Source organism: Puntigrus tetrazona, chromosome 18 (assembly GCF_018831695.1).
Source record: "Puntigrus tetrazona isolate hp1 chromosome 18, ASM1883169v1, whole genome shotgun sequence".
Classification (NCBI taxonomy): domain Eukaryota; kingdom Metazoa; phylum Chordata; class Actinopteri; order Cypriniformes; family Cyprinidae; genus Puntigrus; species Puntigrus tetrazona.
In genome coordinates, this window is record NC_056716.1 from 15,769,789 (window position 1) to 15,789,084 (window position 19,296).

General features: G+C 39.0%; 1 protein-coding gene across 1 annotated transcript in view; it reads right to left on the minus strand.

The window, feature by feature from the left end:
- Positions 1–19,296, minus strand: part of cd276 (CD276 molecule) — a 67,713-nt gene that overhangs the window by 27,881 nt on the left and 20,536 nt on the right. The window contains exon 4 of the mRNA XM_043264778.1: positions 15,373–15,669. Within this exon, the coding sequence (XP_043120713.1) occupies positions 15,373–15,669 (297 nt within the window). The remainder of the gene's footprint in view (positions 1–15,372; positions 15,670–19,296) is intronic.

Below are 19,296 nucleotides of genomic sequence, written 5' to 3' on the forward strand. Positions count from 1 at the left end.
ATATACACCACCCATGAAAAGTAGCATTGCTTCCGTGAAAACAGTGCGTACTTTTGAGAAAAGTAGGCAAGCTTTGGGACGGGCTACTTCTAGTGCTTTTTTGTTTTAAAGTGCCTCTATTGTGGCTTACGAAAAGTTGATATTTTAGTTTTGGAAGTCCGCAGCTTTATTTGTTCAGTGGCTCCCAAAAGATTCGTTTAACGATTCATTTTTTCAAACCCCTCGTCGATTTCGTTTCTCTGAAAGAGGCACCTAGTGGTGAAGAATGAATCTGTTTCATCGGCGCAGGTGGCTCCAGTAATAAGATTAAAGGATTTATCTTCAATTCTGTCAAATTATGTATAAACCATAGTTAAACGATTTAGCAAACAATGACGCTGTATTTGTATCTCAGTGTACTACGCAATGGATTCAGCCGCCGCCGCCATCTTCTGGAAAAACACAAGAATTCATTCGTCGAGCGACACATGCAATGCATTATGGGGATTCTCCAGCGCTTGTGAGTCGGTTGTACACTAGTTTTTGCGGTGCATTGTGGGATTGAAAGAGAGTCCACTATGGTTTCAAACACCACTTGAAATAGCTGTCCCCTCAAATAGAGCCCTCTTTGAGCGTATAGGGGCCCATTTTGGATACCGCCCAATTTTTTCCAGGTTTGCGCAACAAGTAGCGAGTCGTTTCAATGATTCAGAGTCGACTCTCTCGATTCTCTTTAGATTTTGTAACTCTCTAGAAGGATCTCTAGAAGTACTAGACCCTCGAATCATATTCAACAGACCACCATTTGGGACATGATTCTAGTTTCAAATACTATTTGCTTGACTCCTGTGATGGAAGGGATAACACGGAGAGCCGATTTTCATTCAGAGCCACTGCAATTAAGCATATCATGCATATCTTTGATACGAGGTTTCATGATTCCGCTTTCATCTAACATCAAGTACCATTAACAGTATCACAGATATTGATACCAATCCAACACTGATATTAAATGGAACGATTTCTGAGGATAAAAGAGGTCATTAAAGCCATTTGAACAGAAAATGATCAGCGCTAGCTTTCATCATCAATCGTTCTAGAGCACGTTCAGTCGGTAAGCAACTTTTAATTCCACTAAATCTGAACAAAATGCCACATTATTGCAAATGCCACATTAGCTTCATCACTATTTAGAATGAAATATCGGTTTGTTATCGGTTTGCTGTAATAGCAATACCACGGGCTATTTCTCGACGTTTTTTAATCTGCAAAAGTACAACATTATAGGAATTCTAGCGTATAAAATAAAATAGTAAGACAAGCAAGTTGAAATGAAAAACATAGGAAAATAAATTAGATGAAGATATCTTATTTCTTATTCCTTCACTCGTGGCTCTTGAAATCGTAGGTGGGCGACTGCGAAAATAACGAGCGTAAAAAAAAAAATAATTCAACATCCTCTTTGCAGCCAAAAGACAAGAACAGGCTCGACACAAATGTGACGGGCAGTAATTGCGTACGCTTAGAAATCAATACTACAGCTGGTAGTTTATTAATGTCTTTGAGTGCTGTCCGTGTAAGTATCAGCTCAAACATGCCATGTTCCAAAAAAGTCAATAACATAGCAAAGCACTGCGAAATCTGCCTTTATTTCCCTCGGTAACTCACAGACGGGCACAGGGATGATCTGACAGAGGATATATATCGATGTATTGACGCGGCCCCTGAGAAAGAAAGAGCCCGGATTTGTTATCATTTGTAGAAGCGCCGAGAAACCTGCTAAAGAGAAGCATGTTCAAAAAGCTCTTCTAAAGGTTAATACCACGGCAGATTCAATTCACTGCTTTCATTTGTTTATTTCTGGGTCATAAGAACAGAACTTGGTGAAAGTCCTAATGCAGACCAATCATCGCACTCCAGATTATTAACAAAGGTCAGAAAGCGCTTCAGTCGTAGAAAAGCACACCACGCAGACGCCTGTGAAAACTGAGAAGATCGATTCACCTCCAGCTCTCATGAACAGAAGCTAAATGTCAAGTTGATAGAAAATCCAGGACAAAAAAGAATCATGTGATCATATTTTTGCTCTGTCCGTATCAAAAAGCAGTCGAGTGATGACTAATTATGTTTTCATAAATCTTTTCGGGCTTCACAAGCGTGCTAACGTCTCTAACTGTAGCTAGCAGAACTACCTAACCTTCTATGATCATCAACAACAGCTTAGACAGATGTTACGTGAAGGAGAGTGATGATAAAAGTCAAAAACAAACAAACAAAAAAACAGACTTCAGACCATCCTGAGTAACTTAGGAGGACACCTGCTCTTCCTGAAACTACACACACACACGATTCTCACTGTAAACTAATACTAAGTTAGTATTCCATGTAAGAATCCCTAACTGAACTCTCTCTCTCTCTCTCTCTCTCTCTCTCTCTCTCTCTCTCTCTCTCTCTCTCTCTCTCTCTCTCTCTCTCTCTCTCTCTCTCTCTCTCTCTCTCTCTCTCTCTCTCTCTCTCTCTCTCTCTCTCTCTCTCTCTCTCTCTCTCTCTCTCTCTCTCTCTCTCTCTCTCTCTCTCTCTCTCTCTCTCTCTCTCTCTCTCTCTCTCTCTCTCTCTCTCTCTCTCTCTCTCTCTCTCTCTCTCTCTCTCTCTCTCTCTCTCTCTCTCTCTCTCTCTCTCTCTCTCTCTCTCTCTCTCTCTCTCTCTCTCTCTCTCTCTCTCTCTCTCTCTCTCTCTCTCTCTCTCTCTCTCTCTCTCTCTCTCTCTCTCTCTCTCTCTCTCTCTCTCTCTCTCTCTCTCTCTCTCTCTCTCTCTCTCTCTCTCTCTCTCTCTCTCTCTCTCTCTCTCTCTCTCTCTCTCTCTCTCTCTCTCTCTCTCTCTCTCTCTCTCTCTCTCTCTCTCTCTCTCTCTCTCTCTCTCTCTCTCTCTCTCTCTCTCTCTCTCTCTCTCTCTCTCTCTCTCTCTCTCTCTCTCTCTCTCTCTCTCTCTCTCTCTCTCTCTCTCTCTCTCTCTCTCTCTCTCTCTCTCTCTCTCTCTGTCTCTCTCTCTCTCTCTCTCTCTCTCTCTCTCTCTCTCTCTCTCTCTCTCTCTCTCTCTCTCTCTCTCTCTCTCTCTCTCTCTCTCTCTCTCTCTCTCTCTCTCTCTCTCTCTCTCTCTCTCTCTCTCTCTCTCTCTCTCTCTCTCTCTCTCTCTCTCTCTCTCTGTCTCTCTCTCTCTCTGAAGGTGGCCTGATGAAGATAAATGTTGTAAAAGTCTAGCTTTTCAGCGCTGTTGTCCCTTAAGGCCTGTAGGCTCATATTTCTCTCTTACTATTGTTTGATGATGTGATTTTGCTTCTCTCTGTTATAGATATATCCCAGATGTCTCTCATCACCCATCATCTTCCTCTGGAAGCCCTTATTCATCTCTTTCTATCCTGCTCTCTTTCTCAGTTGCCAAAGACAAGCAAGGACGAGCGTATATCTTGGCTCTCACCTCCAACACTTTCTCAAGTGTCTGATTTCTGATTGCAGACACATACGAGTATTGTATATCGCTTACATCTCCAACAATATGCTCCACTAGTCCAGTTTAGACACAAAACATGCAGTGAATGGAGCTCAGAAATGACCCTTACTCCTTTCGCTTTTCTGTTTTAGTGCTCTACAGAGATTGTCAAATAGTAAGTAATATTCACTGTACATTTCTTATGTATTGACTATCACAAATTATGCTTCAATACAAAATTATAGCATTACAAATTGTGAAAATAATGAAATTAAATAAAATAATAACATTGTAAAAAATAAATATAAAAGATTATTTTTAATTAAATAATAAATGAACTAAAATACTTTTAAATAATGTTTAAATGAAATAAAATTATAATATATAAAATAAATAAAAGAACACAATTAGTTTTTTAATAAAATAATAAAACAACTGTCAACAAACTGTCGTATGATTTATTTGGTGCATGACATATGTATATATATATATATATATATATATATATATATATATTTATATATATATACATTGTAAACTTTGTAATAAAGTAGTAATCCCACTGTTGCGCTTGTTTTGGAGTACTCTGAGCGACGTGTCTCCATGGCAACGGCGAGGATTCCAGGCTCCGCCCCTCCACTCACAGTCAGAGCCTCTGCTTCTGCAGGGTTTCTGCTGTTGCTCTGCTTTCATCTCCTGGAATAAAGAGTTGAAACACCTCCCGGCCAAACCTCTCCTGATACCGCTGATCAAAGCTATCGCTCGCTCCTTTTACCGTCACACAGAGAGTCACCGCCACACAATACTGAGGCCACGAGAAGAAAGACCCAAGACGAGTCGAGCCTCGCGCTGAACAGAACCGGCCTTCTACAAACACTGAGAGCCGAGCCCAAGTTATGTCATCATTTATTCACTTCCTCGTGTTACCCATTAAAGGAGCAGTTCACCCTCAGGCCATCGGAGATGTAGATGAGTTTGTTTCTTCATCAGGTTTACAGAAATGTGTCTCTGCAATGGACGTGAATGGGTGCCGTCGGAATGAGTCCAAACTGCTGATAAAAACTTCCCAATGATCCGCAGCACTCCAGTCCATCGGAAGACAAAAGCTGAGACAAATACAGCGTTTTGGACTCCGACGGCACCCATTCCCTGCAGAGCATCCATCGCTGAGACACATTTCTACAAATCCTTTCCCGCTAAGGGACAAAGCCAGTTATTTTCAGTAACATTCCCTTACTGACATCAAACCTAGCACAATGTGTAAGGCTGTACCGGGTGCGCTGACAAGCAAGTTTACCCCGTCAGAAAAAACACACACGTCAAGCTGGTAATGTGGTGCAAACATCACAACGTGCTAGTCTACAAATCAAAAAGTGCTTTGAGGTCATAACACAGTTGAGCAAGAAACCATAGGTTTTTATTAAACACAGATCTGCCCCTGTATCCATAATTTATGCGGAAGAGAAACTGCTGCTTGTGTCGATTTCAGCTGAAAGCTGCAGTGAAAACGTAGGTGGAGGCACACTTTTCTGGTGAACGGGGTTGAAAACTGATCTCAGCCTGTGTTACTGCTCTACACAACTCTTCACCATCAACACTAAGACAAAAGTGCCTCCCAAAACACATCAGAAATCCTGCCATCTGCCCCTCCCAGAGCTCCCTGACATTTGAGAGATTATTCGTTTTTATTTATCCTTCTATTTATTGTCCTCCCCTCCAACAAGCCCGCTAAGGGATCTCCATGAATTCTGATTAGCAATAATAACAATAAATGCAATCACAAAGGCGGCGAGCCAGAAATGTCAGAGGACAGGGATTAGCTAAACAGGAAGACACGAGACGGGCTCAGATTTGATTTCTTCTCTTTAGAGGGATTCGGATTGAATAAATGACTCCGGGCTCGTGTCTGACGTTAAGCATTCATCACAATGAGGGGAAGGTGATCGCTTTTTTTTTTTTTTTACTTCCGAGCTGTTGTTGTTTCCTCGATAAAATTTATTGCGACCACCTGTGTGTGAGAGAGGAGGAGAAAAGATGGAGATGTGCATCTCTGAGGTCAGATCGGCACATTCGTCTTCCTCTTCCTGTCTGATCTGAAACAACACACCACAAACATCTCTTCTCCGTCCGGAGCGAAAACTCTGCTAACGCTGCCCTTGAGAAAGAGACTTTTCAAAACTGTGGTAAGACTTTCACAAGTGTAAGAAAGTCTCAGAAGAAGGTTGCTTTGGAAATATAACCCCGTTCAGATTCCCGAAGAACAGTGGATGCAGTTCCTTGTTCCTTTAATTAGGATAAATAATGAGAGAACTGAGCCAAAGCAACAGCACATTTACCTGTATAGTTCTTTAGGGTCTTAATGAAAAGTCTATACTGTCTTTTGGTTAAAAGTTCTCAGTGGTAGTGTAAAACAACACATTTTTACCGTGTTAAAAACATCTGTTTTCAGCGAGCTGTTTCGGTGCACGTTCCTTTAAATGCTAATGAGCTCTGCTGACCCCGCCCCTCTCACACACACACTCACGCACACACACACACACACACACATATATATATATATATATATATATATATATACACACACACACACACACACATATATATATATATATATATATATATATATACACACACACACACACATGTATATATACACAATACCATTCCAATATTTCCATTCAAACCGATCAATCTGTATTGGTTTATTTTCAGAGAGAATCTGAGAGGGATCTGCCGGTGCGAAGGAAGCACAAAGTAATTAAAGCAGAAACACATCGGCCACGTTACACACAAACAAGAGTCTTCAAGCGTGAGGTACGTAGATGAGGAGAGCGTGGGAGTTTGTGCTTTTACACAAATCATCTCAGGAAAAACACTTGATTTCTTCAAGGACTCTCGGACCAGTGTTTGGTCATTTGTGAGCAGAGCTGAAATGCAGATGAGTCTGGTTTACTCTGAACAGCAGTGAAGCTGAAGGCCTCTCTCTCTCTCTCTCTCTCCCCTAACCGTCTATTAAACCTAATGGCCATCACCACCTTCCCCTCCAGACCTCCATGTTTAACTAGCTCAGATCAAGACAAACAGCGTGTTATTTATTTATATGCTCATTTACGTATTTTCAGCGGCCGCAGCACAAATGAACAGATTCTGACACTTACTGCAGCAGTGTTTCACATTCACAAATTAGCTTCTGGACTCTGAGACGCTTGAACTTCCTGCCACCTAACCTGACCCCGCTGCAGTATTTATGGACTGGTATGATTCAGTCACCCCTAATAAGACAGCTCTGAACACACGCTCTGAGGCCCATTGCCTTTCACTGGAGTCATCGTCTTATTTATTTATTAATGCTCATGACATGATGAAAATATTTATGAGTAAAGAGAATCATAAATAAATAAATAACTAGCAAAATGTTTTACATTTTTGAAATGTATTTATATTTTTAGATTATTATTTTTTTTATATATATATATTTTTACATCCTTAAAATAAAATTAATTTATATATTCATACATATTAAAGAAAGTTGAAAGATGTTCAGATATTTACTACTGGAAAAGATGAAAAAAAAATATATATATATATATATATATATATATATATATATATATATAAATTAGTATCACTAATTGATTTGTATATAAAGTAGTTCATAATAAATCCGTATAAAATGTTATTCGTGTCTGTATTTTTATAAAGAGGGGATAGTGTATTAATGTATTGGTTGACTGATCAATTAATTCATTAAGAAATGAATAAATGGATAATTAAAATGCTAAAAACATGCAAATAGATTATTTAATTTTTTCTGCATTTACAGTAAAATCTAAGCATAATGTACAGGACAGATACAAAAATGAAACTAAATTAATAAATGAACAAACAAATACAGAAGAAATGAAAGTTGTACCCATTAATATGTTCTTACTTATCTACCACAGTTGTGCAGAAAATAAGTAGATTTGTCTCACTGAATAATTGAACTGCATGCGTTTCCTTTCTTCTCCACACTAGGTCCTCTATAGAGCGATCTCTCTCTGTTTCTCTATCAGTGTGTGTTTACTACAGCAGCAGATCGTCTGTGAGAGGAGCAGATGTGAATCTTTAACGGCTTTACAAAGCACCCTCGACAGCGAGCGGGTCTGGGATCTCACACGAGCCAGACCAGAGCAAACAGAGATAGATCATCAAATCATTACACGACACGCACAGAGACGATAGAGAACTTTACTGCTTCAGATAGAGATCCAGGAAGCCTTTTTAAAGCTCTTCTTCTCCAGGAGAACATCCTTAAAACAAGGCATCTACCAGAGAAGAGTAATAGCAGAAGATATATTCTTCTATTAACAGTACAGGAGTACAGGAGGGAGTACTAGTATAAACATGAGAATTAGCATGAACTATGTGAGTATTAGTACTAGTGTGAGTACTACTCGTGTACTGGTGAAGTTTAACTAGGTCAAACAAATATAAACATATTTAAACGCTAAACAAAAAATAAATAAAGTGCGATTAAAGTTTGAAAGTAAAAAAAGATACCAGTGTGAGTATTAGTGCCTCAGTGGGAGTGTTAGAGTATGGGTGAGTACTCGAGTGAATACTAGCGTGAGTACTTCAGTAATAATAGTACTCTACAACAAATATTTAAAGTAAATAAGTGCAACCACACTAAGCCTACTTTTCTCATCCCAGTGTTTGTGAGAAACCGTTTAAAGTGATCTATCTATTGCTTTTGTTGCAGATTATTATACGCTGGCCGGATCTGAAGGCCGTTGCTGTCGTGACGTGACAATCGGCTGTGAGTACACGCAGAAGACGCATACGGAGAGTTAACACGAGAAAAAGCACAAGTGGTGTGACGGAGTAAAACAGTGAGATGGGCCAGAGGGGTCAGAAATCAGCCGGACTAATGTGCAGCCCATCAGACGGCTTAATGTCGAGTGTGTGCCTGACCTGCGTTAAAGACAGCGGCCTGCGGTCAGATTAAAGAACAGACCACACCATTTAAGGGATTAAAGCGGAGCCTATGAGCTCCAGATTTCAAACGCATTCGGGTCAACTTCAAAGTGTCCCTTCTGTCTGTATTTCCTGCTTCTGATAGACGGCGACACGACAGACGAAAGTTCAACGGGATTACGGGAGAGACGCCGCTGAGCTACGATGACCCCGTGCCTTTCTGCCGCTCTCCGGAGCTCCTCGACGATCACACGGTACAGAGTGTATTAGAAACATAAGATGATGCACGATATAACGGAATTTGAATATTATATAACCTAATTGTACGGTATGGTGTTGAATCCCACTCTCCTCCGGAGTAAAGCAGGAGAGCCGGGTTATCTTCATTTCTAGGCATCTAATTGAAACTGCATTAAGCACAAACACAATGTTGTGTCACACGAGCAGACAATGATGTAGAGTTCTTCACGGGCCAGAACAAAAGCAGTTCACGGAGGATGCAGTCATTAGTGTGTGTGTGTGTGTGTGTGTGTGTGTGTGTGTGTGAGTGTGTGTGTCGTAGGGATGTAAAGAAGTGAAGCCTTTAGAGGGTATGGATCAGGCTATTCTGTTTAGTGTTCCCTAAAAATGCTGAAACTAATATGATTTTACATCGCTGAGCTGAGGCGTATGACACCAGACAGGATTTAACACACACACACGCACACACACACACACACACACACACACACACACACACACACACACGCACACACACACGCACACACACACGCACACACACACACACACACACACACACACACACACACACACACACACACACACACACACACACACACACACACACACACACACACACACACACACACACGCACACACGCACACACACACACACACACACACACGCACACACACACACACACACACACACACACACACACGCACACACACACACACACACACACACACACACACACACACACACACACACACACACACACACACACACACATGCACACGCACACTCACACACACACACGCACACATGCACACGCACACTCACACACACACACACACACACACGCACACACACACGCACTCACACACACGCACACACACACACACAAAAGCATGCGTCATATAACATATCTCCCTGACAGGAAGCTAAATCTAAGCTCAAGTAAAAGCAAGTTTTGGGTGAAATGACCAGCATGCTACGTCCTTGAATGAGAACGGCTCCTTCAACGATTGATCGGTCACAATTATACACTGATTATACAGCTAATACTACTGCTGCTCACCTTTACCAATGACACGTGTCCCATTAGAAGCCAAACTGCCAAACTAATGAGAGGTACAATATGTTCTGGCACTGCCGTTCGTTATAGGAATTATTACACACTCCACTCAGAAAGTCAAGAATCAAAGTCTGGCGTGAAAACACCGGCACACTCGCTGGAGTACTAGTGTATCCGTGTGGGTACTAGTCTTTTAGTGTAATCGTTTGAGTACTAGAGTACTAGTGTGAGTTCTAGGGTACTAGAGCCAGTTCTTACTAGTGTACTAGAGTACTAGAATTATAGTGTATTTGTGATGTATTGAAATGGTACACTAGCTTACTGCCCAGTACACAGTGCATACTGTCTACTATTTTTTTTTTAAACAGTGTACACTAACCAACAAATGATGTTTCAGAGTAGTATGCTTCAGCAGGTGTAACAGGTCATCTGGGTGTTCTGAGCACATAGAAAGTGTGCATACTATGCGCAGTATACATACTAGATACTGAAGAAATAGTACTAGTGTTAGTAGTATGACAGTATGACACAGCTAAAGTAGTAGTGTACTCATATGAGTGCTACAGTACTAGTGTGAGTACTACCGTGAGTTATAGTGTACTAGAGTACCAGAGGAACATCTTTTCTGTGGAAATGAATTTCTAATTTCTACACTTTTCTCCAGGAAGACCTAGAGAGCTGCTCTCGTGATATGACATCCCTAGCCTCCAGGTTCAACGCTCAGCTCGTGTGTGTGTGTGTGTGTGTGTGTGTGTGTGTGTGTGTGTGTGTGGGCTGTTTAGCAGCGTGATCTCGTGACCAGGCCAATCAGGCTGGTGTTCACTGTGAAAAGTGCTGTTTGCGTCTGAGACAGTAATGAATACAGGCTCCATCAAGTAGCAGGACTGAACAACACTCTCATTTAGATCGCTGTTTCTCCCGCCAATGCATGTGCTAATTACATTCAAATTAGAGCGGTGAGGAAGAGAAGGAGACAAGGACTAATAAAGGGTTTCATTCTTGCTGCTATCGTTCTCTCTCACTTTGTCCGCCTCTCTTGTTTCGCTCTCTCTTTTTCTTCCTGTCTGCCCGCTTGACTCTGTAGGCCACGGCGAGCTCTGCCCGGCTCTGTCAGGTAGCAATTTAGGAGGCCATGTTTGCTGGGACAAGTGGAGGACCGGATGATAAGAGAAAGAGAGAGAGAGAAACACGGTGATGTAATCTTTCCTCTAAGACCAGAGTGAAATATTGAAGGGTTATCGAGTCGAGCATAAATACGTAAATATGAGCCATGGGTTTAGTGTGCATGTGTGAGGAAGAAAAATATAGATTGAAAAGAAAGAAAGCACAATGATAAAAGGCTGACGCTGAGAGTGAGATTCACCAGCAACCAATTACACCCGATGCACAAAATGCAGTGCTTAATGCAGTTCACATGCAGTGTTTACTGAAAGCTGGTTCTGCACGCCTGAAGTACTACGGTTATTCATATTCTGATCATTTTACCGGTTCCTTAGCACATCATTGCATCCCTCTCATGGGCATTTCAGAATTTCTGACTTTCAGTCTCTTTTTTTTTGGCTCATTTGATCTGTAGAAGAAAACATGCCTGATAATTGCACACCTGAAAATGAGGAGTTACTTCCAGCCTCCACGGACAATAGTTTATCACTTATAAATGATTATCTACAAGATTAATGGAGGTCTGATGTGGTTTGAAATCGTAAAAAAAAAAAAATAAATAAATAAATAAATAAATAATAAAAAATATATATATATATATATATATATATATATATATATATATATATATATATATATAAAAAGAAAAGTAATATCAACTTGATAGAAACAATGTTCACAAAAATAGCTAGTAAATTTAGCATATTACAAAGAAACAGTAAATGACACACTGAATTAAACATGACATTTTGAAGAAGAAAAACTAAGTATTTTCTTGTAAAACATGCTCCAGTCATTTTTGTATTATTTACAACCACAAAAAAAATCATGTTTACAGTGAAAAATAAAGTTGCAGCCTCTGAGGAAGGTGCTTTAGATTTCAAATGCACGATCATCATCTGTGTTTGATTATTAATAATGCATTTTCATTAAGCATTGCTTTTTTTCACCAAACACAGCATTCAGTATGCAAGAAAATGCTACTTTATTTTTTCTACTTGGAAATTTCATGTTTAATTCAACATGTGACTTGCCATGTCAATTTCTCCGTCAAAATTGTTTAAAAGAAGATCCATTAAATAATATATATATATATATATATATATATATATATATATATATATATATATATATTTTTTTTTTTTATATATATTTATATATATATATTATTATTATTATTAAATAATAATAATAATATATCATACATCTGAACATATTATTTTAGTTCAATATCTTTATTTTACACTCATTTCGTATAAATAACATTATGTAATGAATTGAAAATTGTCAACGTTTTGCATTAATTAAGTGTTACTTGACGTTTCTTTGCAATTAATTGTGAAAAATATTTCTGAAAAATACTTTTCAAACCGTTTCAAAGCAAGTCCTACATCATTTTTTTCCAGCGCATATAAAATGAGCTTACAGAGCTCATCTGTGCCGGCGCAGTGCTAGATCATGTTAAACTGGAAATAAGACGAGGATTTTCGCTGCAACATCCCATAACCGCTTCTGCCGTGACATCAGCAGCAGTTCATCAGTGCTAGACAGTCGCCACAGCAACATCGCCATGGCTACATTATTCACTGCACAATCACCATGGCTACATTTCTAAGCATCCGAGTTTCTGCTCCGCTCCCTCCCAACTCAGTCTATTGACCGCTTGCACTTTTCTCTCCTTCTCTCTGTCTCTTTCTATATCTTTCTCACAGCTTTTACCCAGAATGCTGTGGCAGCAAAGAGAGATGGACAGCAATGATTCCTCTCGATGTAACACACACACACACACACACACACACACACACACACACACACACAGTGTACTGACAGAGATATCAGCAGTCAGAGAGAAAGCGAGGGATCCTCCACATTCAGGAAGCGCTGTTAACTCATTAGCTCCTGCTGCGGGTGTCAGAGGTCCTCTCATCAGTCGCTCTCTCCGTCTCAAAGTCTTCTTGTTTTCTCTCAGAGTCTGCAGCTCTTTGTTACAGCGGCTCAAGGTCGATGGCTGCAGATTAACCGAGAAGCATCCTTATGTAACGCGGAGCTCGGATCTCCAGACCGTCTCCAGCGCTCGACGATAGTTCATCGGTTTGTCATCAATCGATAAAGCTTAACGTTAAAATGAATTATGATTAAAAACACGGTCTCTCCATACAGTGGGGTCGAAAAATGTACGGGGAATCGCGATAAAGAATAAAACGTTACTTATTAAATATATTAATATGAAATTACAAAATATATACATATATATATATATATATATATAATAATATTATATAAATAAAAATAGTTGTTATGATGTGATATATGTACATATATATATATATATATATATATATATATATATATATATATATATATATATATATATATATAAAAAATTTTACAATATATTATATTAGACTGTCTCTTAGAATTGGCCATTTTTTCAGACTGATGACTGACTTATGACTATTGTTTTAAATTGCAATATAACATTTTATAATAAATGTAATCATTTAAATGTGATTATTTTCATTGCATTTTAATATTTGCATATGATAAAATCAATTATAAATATAAAAATGATATATATATATATATATATATATATATATATATATATATATATATATATATATATATATATATATATATATATATATATATATATTATATATATACATCTAAAGCACTATTAAGACAAGAGCACTGGCCAGGTGAACTCTTCCATTAAAACACAGGACGCTCCGAGCGGATCGTCAGTAACGTTCACACTCGCACAGATCTTCTTCAGCCGGAGTGAAGGACAGAGAGACGCTGATGAATGGATTACACTGACCGAGCTGAAGTTTCTCTGACCTCAGACCACATCCAGGACCAGCTCTCACCTTCACACACACTCCTCGTCTGCTTCTTCTCCGCCTGTCTCATTCATTTCGAGGCACGTCTGTATTACTTTGTAATTTTTCACTGGGAATTTGGAGAGAAGTGTGACATTTTAACGGGCTTCTTGGAGTCTCGTCCTCTTCCAGAAAACTCTCTTTTGAATACTAAACAGATTTTCCTCTCTTCGTTGTAGAAAGTCCTAAACGTCTCACTTAGAAAGACCCTCTGAGATACAAAGCACTTTTCTTTCACTCAATAACTTTGCGGACGTTTTTGACTGCGTTTTTTTATCGCTATTAATTAAAGAAATCGTTTACTTTTTATTCGAGTGACGCGTCAGGTGAGGCCACCGTGAAGCCCGTTCCCGTTCCTTTCAACACAGGTTTTGCAAATAAATAGTTAAAGAAATGCACTAAGTGCGATCTCAATCTGAGCGCTTCTAAAAGCGGCGCGTTGCGTTTCAAAGCGAGTCCTGGTTTGCGGGTTTGTTTGCCGGAGAAAAACAAGCAAGCGCGGCGCACGAAGCTCGGCTAGGTCAATATTAATTACCAAAGTTGTTGAGCATACAGCAGCTGTTGTAAACAAATGCAAATGCTTTTTCATATCAAACAAGGTCGGCGTGATCTCTCCGCTCGCGCACGGATTCTGACGCTTGTTTACGAACACGTTGTAAGTCTGTGGCGGTCGGGATGATCCAGGTATTTGCTGTAGACTCACAGAACGAGAGCTCAGCCTGACCTTCATCCGTCAAATCTCAGTGGGGCTGTACATTAACTACGGTCTGCACAGACACACGCGAGCGAGCAGGCTTAGGCCTCGTCTAAGCACAAAAAACCCGTTCCTATTTCAAAGTCTCGTTGAACAATGGCGGCGATGCCTATTGCACCGTAACTGAACAGTTTATTATTTTCTCTCTGTTTGGGTTCGGCGATGAGAAACAGATGAAGGACGTGCACGAAGCCATTCCGATTGTGAAAACCAGACATCTGACCCGTATGAGCGCTGCCTTTGAGTGGAACGTGAAAGGAGATTTTTAGCAGAATGTTCAGGCTGCTCTTTTTCATAGAAAGCAACTTTAAAGGTTTAAATGCATTGGTATGGTATTTTAAATTGTTCTCTGACATCTACGTTGAAGGTATGTGGCTTGAGTATAAGCAAAGAAAACCCTCCAGAAATGCTTTAACATGTCCATGTTCGCCTCGAGGGTTTGTCCCCAGAATGAAACCGTGTGTTTTTACCTTATTTGGAAGGCTCATGAATAATAACGTTGAGCTCTGCTCTGATTGGCTGCTTCACAGCGCGCATAATTTCAGCAGCTCACAGCAGGAATGAAACACAGGGAGGAAATTATATGTTTCAATACTTTCTCGCACAGTTATAATACCACAGATAATTATACTATATATAAAATGTAAGCATCAAAAATGTAAGCCTCTGTTGTGGAATATTGAAACTGCATTTGAATGCATTTAATCGTGCTTTTGTTTCACTTTCAAGATTCACAACTATACTATGTGCTTACCATATATAAATATGGTATAGTATTATATATATATACATGTGTGTGTGTGTGTGTGTGTGTGTCTGAGTGCAGAGCATCTGTGCTGTTTTCTCTCACCGGTGATGGTGACCGATGCTTGACCCTCCTCTCCCAGCAGCGGGTTGCTCAGTCTGCAGCTGTAGGTGCTGTTGGGCTCCAGGATCACGGTCAGGACGCTCTTCACGCTGAACAGACCCTCCTCGTTGGCCACCTGAGAGACCGTCACGTTATCGGTCAGATTGCGTCCAGCTCCGTCCTGCCACAGCACCTCCGCCTCAGGATAACCTCCGTATGCCACACAGCTGAGGGCCACCACATCCCCGGGCTTCAGGGCCGACTCCGGGCCCCAGGTCACCAGCGGCTTGGAGAACGGAGCTGAGATGGGCCGAGAGACACAGAGAGAGAGAGAGAGAGAGAGAGAGAACTAGTTAGTGGGTGCAAAATAAAACAAAAAAATATATATATATTTACACACACACAAAAAAAATATGTATATATATTTATTAGCTGCCAAAAGATTAATTGCAACCAAAATAAAATATTTTATTTACATAATATATCTGTGTGCACTGCGTATGTTTAGTATGTATACATAAATATAAACACATGCATGTAAGAAAAGTGTTATGTTTTTATATATTATATATGTAAATATAACTATAATAATACGTAATACATACACATGTACATACATGTGAATGTTTTCAAAATATATATACGGTTTATGTATAAAAAAACATTTTATGAAAATAAATTATTAGTAATTATTTTTATAAATTTTTATCAAAACAATTGGGAATGGGAATGTAAATTGCATTTACATTTTTATATATAATTTTACAAAAATAGCCAAATCATTTAAATATTATTTCATATTGGTCAGAACAAAAGCAACAGATGGTCTGAATGAAAATTCATAGCAGAAATACAGCACTTACTTCTGTACGCTCAGAAACATCACAGTATTAGACATCGCTTAAAAGACAAAAAGAAAATAGGGTTTCACTTTAGTTTGATGGGTCTCTTTCTGTTGACTATAAGCACCGCTGCGTATACACATCTCCTAACTCTAACTATAGTGTTAGTGGATCATTAGAAGACTGGTCAGGCTTGTGTTGACTTGTTCTTACAGAGTTACTTATAGTGAGCAGATTGTTCATAAGAGACCATCTCAAAATAAAGTGTTACTTTTCTGAAGACAGTCAGTTAAAACTCCTGGATTAGCACAAGCCGTGTGAAGAGCGTGTTTCAGCGTCAGAGCGGGTTTCAGGTAAAGCTGCCGTCACCTCGGGACCGGCTCCACATCATTCCCATTAAATTGTTAATTACATTCTAGGAGCTTAGCATAAAACACACATGGCTCAAGATCAGACGGAAAGCGTCTGCTGACACGCTCATCTCTGCCCTCTTCCTCAGCAGGAACGCAAACCACAGGCAGCGAGGCTTCTGGGAAATGGGCCGCTCGTAGAGTGTTTTTGTTGGGGTGATGAAGAAATCAGCGGCGCCGTCCCTCGAGCTCTCACACGCGGGGAGCCCGAGACCGTCTTATTCCCACAGACAATCACCATTCAGCAAACACAAAAGTTGGGTGCTGGGACGAGGGGAAGGAAAGCAATCAGACGGCCGGGGTCACCACAACTGATGCCAAGAAGACTTTATAACCTTCAGCTGCTGTCTGAAACTCAAGACCAGAGCTCAGACTAACAACTCAACAAGTATTACACAAATCTGGCTGTTCCTCTTCAAAAAATCTAGCCTAAACTAATATATATATATATATATATATATATATATATATATATATATATATATATATATATATATATATATATATATACATATTTTTACTCTTTTATATATATAAATATAATATATATATATATATATATATATATATATATATATATATATATATATAAATATCTAAAAGTGTAAACAATTTTGAAAAAGTATAAATAAAACGTAAAAGAAATTATATATGGTTTTCAATTTTAATTTCACATAAATAATGATTTTTCATGTCACAAAAAAAAAAAAAAATAAAAAAAAAAATATATATATATATATATATATATAAACACACATACACATATATACACACATATATATGTACATAAAACTATATATATTTCCAAAAATATACATTTATTAAATTATTATTTCTATTATTATATAGTTTTTATTTTTTATTTTTATTGTTTTTATATTTTTGAACGGGAACACAAGTAAATAATAATAAATAATTGGTTAAATAAATAGGTTAAATAATAACAATTTGTTTTGGGAAGTTGTTATAGCCCGTGTAAACAAAATCAGTGTGTTTTAGTCCAACACAGCAGAATGAACATCTTAAGGGGGAAAAATGACTTATTCAAACTGTTACTTATGACTTACTGAGAAACTTTTTTTTTTACGTTTCAGCTACTTACACCCTTCTTACTTTCGTGAGAAACAAACTCATGCGGGTCTATAACGACAGAGGGAGGGTAAATGATGACAGAATGATCGTTTGTAGGTGAACTAGTCCTTTAAGTGTCACAGAAAGCGTATACGAGATTATAACGATTACAGATGACACGTATCCGAGCTGCTAATTAAAAATCTCCAGAACAAGAAGCCACCGCGGCTCGTACTGTGAACGCGAACTCGAAATAATCCCGCTAATAAATATTAAGCATTATAATGCAGAAGAGTGAAAATGACACGATTGTTTTGGTTTAATCTTCATTAGATGTACAGAAGCAGACAGGAGTGGTGCGTCGCAGAGCATTAATATCACTTAATTCAATGCATTGAAAGAGAAAGGCGAGACAGAGATGGGAGAATGGGAAAATGCCATCTATAGATCATAAATAATGATGTACTCCGGTGAGTCTGAGTGCATTCAGCCATAAAAATAATAACACATATAGCAGCCGCAGCTGAGCGCCATCAATCACAGCGGATCCCAGCGATCGATACCACTGGATATTGATCAGGCTCATCGAGAGCATCGCACATAAATGATCGCGCTCATTACCGGGCCCTCGGAGAAGCCTTTCTGTGACAATCTTCAAGATGTGCAACGACATCCATCACACACACATAATAACACACATTACTGTAAAGTACATACACAGCGCTTGATATTTCAGCTATAAATATCTGACGGCCGTCTCATATAGATGATATGTATTCTATAGGAGCCGTAGATTCTGCAGACGGTCGATTTTCTGGATTAAAGGAACGCTCGGGTTCAATACGACTTAAGCTCTATTGATAGCGTCTCTGGCATATTGTCGATCATCACAGAAAATGATTTCAACTTGTTTCTGGGTTTATTAAAAAAAAGCAACAATAAGGCACTTACAGTGGAGCCACGCCAGCATGTGACCAGTCAATTAGTGAGGGTAACTCTTTTTAGATTTTGCACATTAATTAGTGCGCGCGTGTGTGTGTGTGTGTGTGTGTGTGTCTTAATTAGTGCGCGGAGCTGATTTAGCTGTGAATTTGGACAGAAAAATCCTCTCAGAGAAACTGTGATAGTTCACTCAAAAGTAAAGAAAAAACTGAGTTGGGTTCGTCTTCCAAACACAAATGAAGACATTCTGAAATTAAACCTGAGAGCTTGATCAAAAGCTTGAAAAAGTTGATAAAGCTGAATAAATCTAATGGTTCAATCAAAGTATTCTGAAGACACAAGGACTCACCGGAGCACAAAACCAGTCTTTAGTCTCTGGGGAATATTTGTAGTGATAGACAACGGTCAAAACGATTGATTTTGGTTTTATGCCAAAAATCATAAGGATATTAAGCATCATTGATTTTCACTTCTGTACATTTTAGTCACCACTAATAGCCTACTCTTAAATATAAAGTAGAAAGTTAGCAATGATTTGCATGGTGAAGAGTTGGGCTGCACGATCAGGACATAAATCATAATCATCAGTTGTTCCTTTGAAATTGTAATCGCAATTATTAATTAAGATGCTTGCGTCGTTACTTGGAGCATGCTAAAAACAG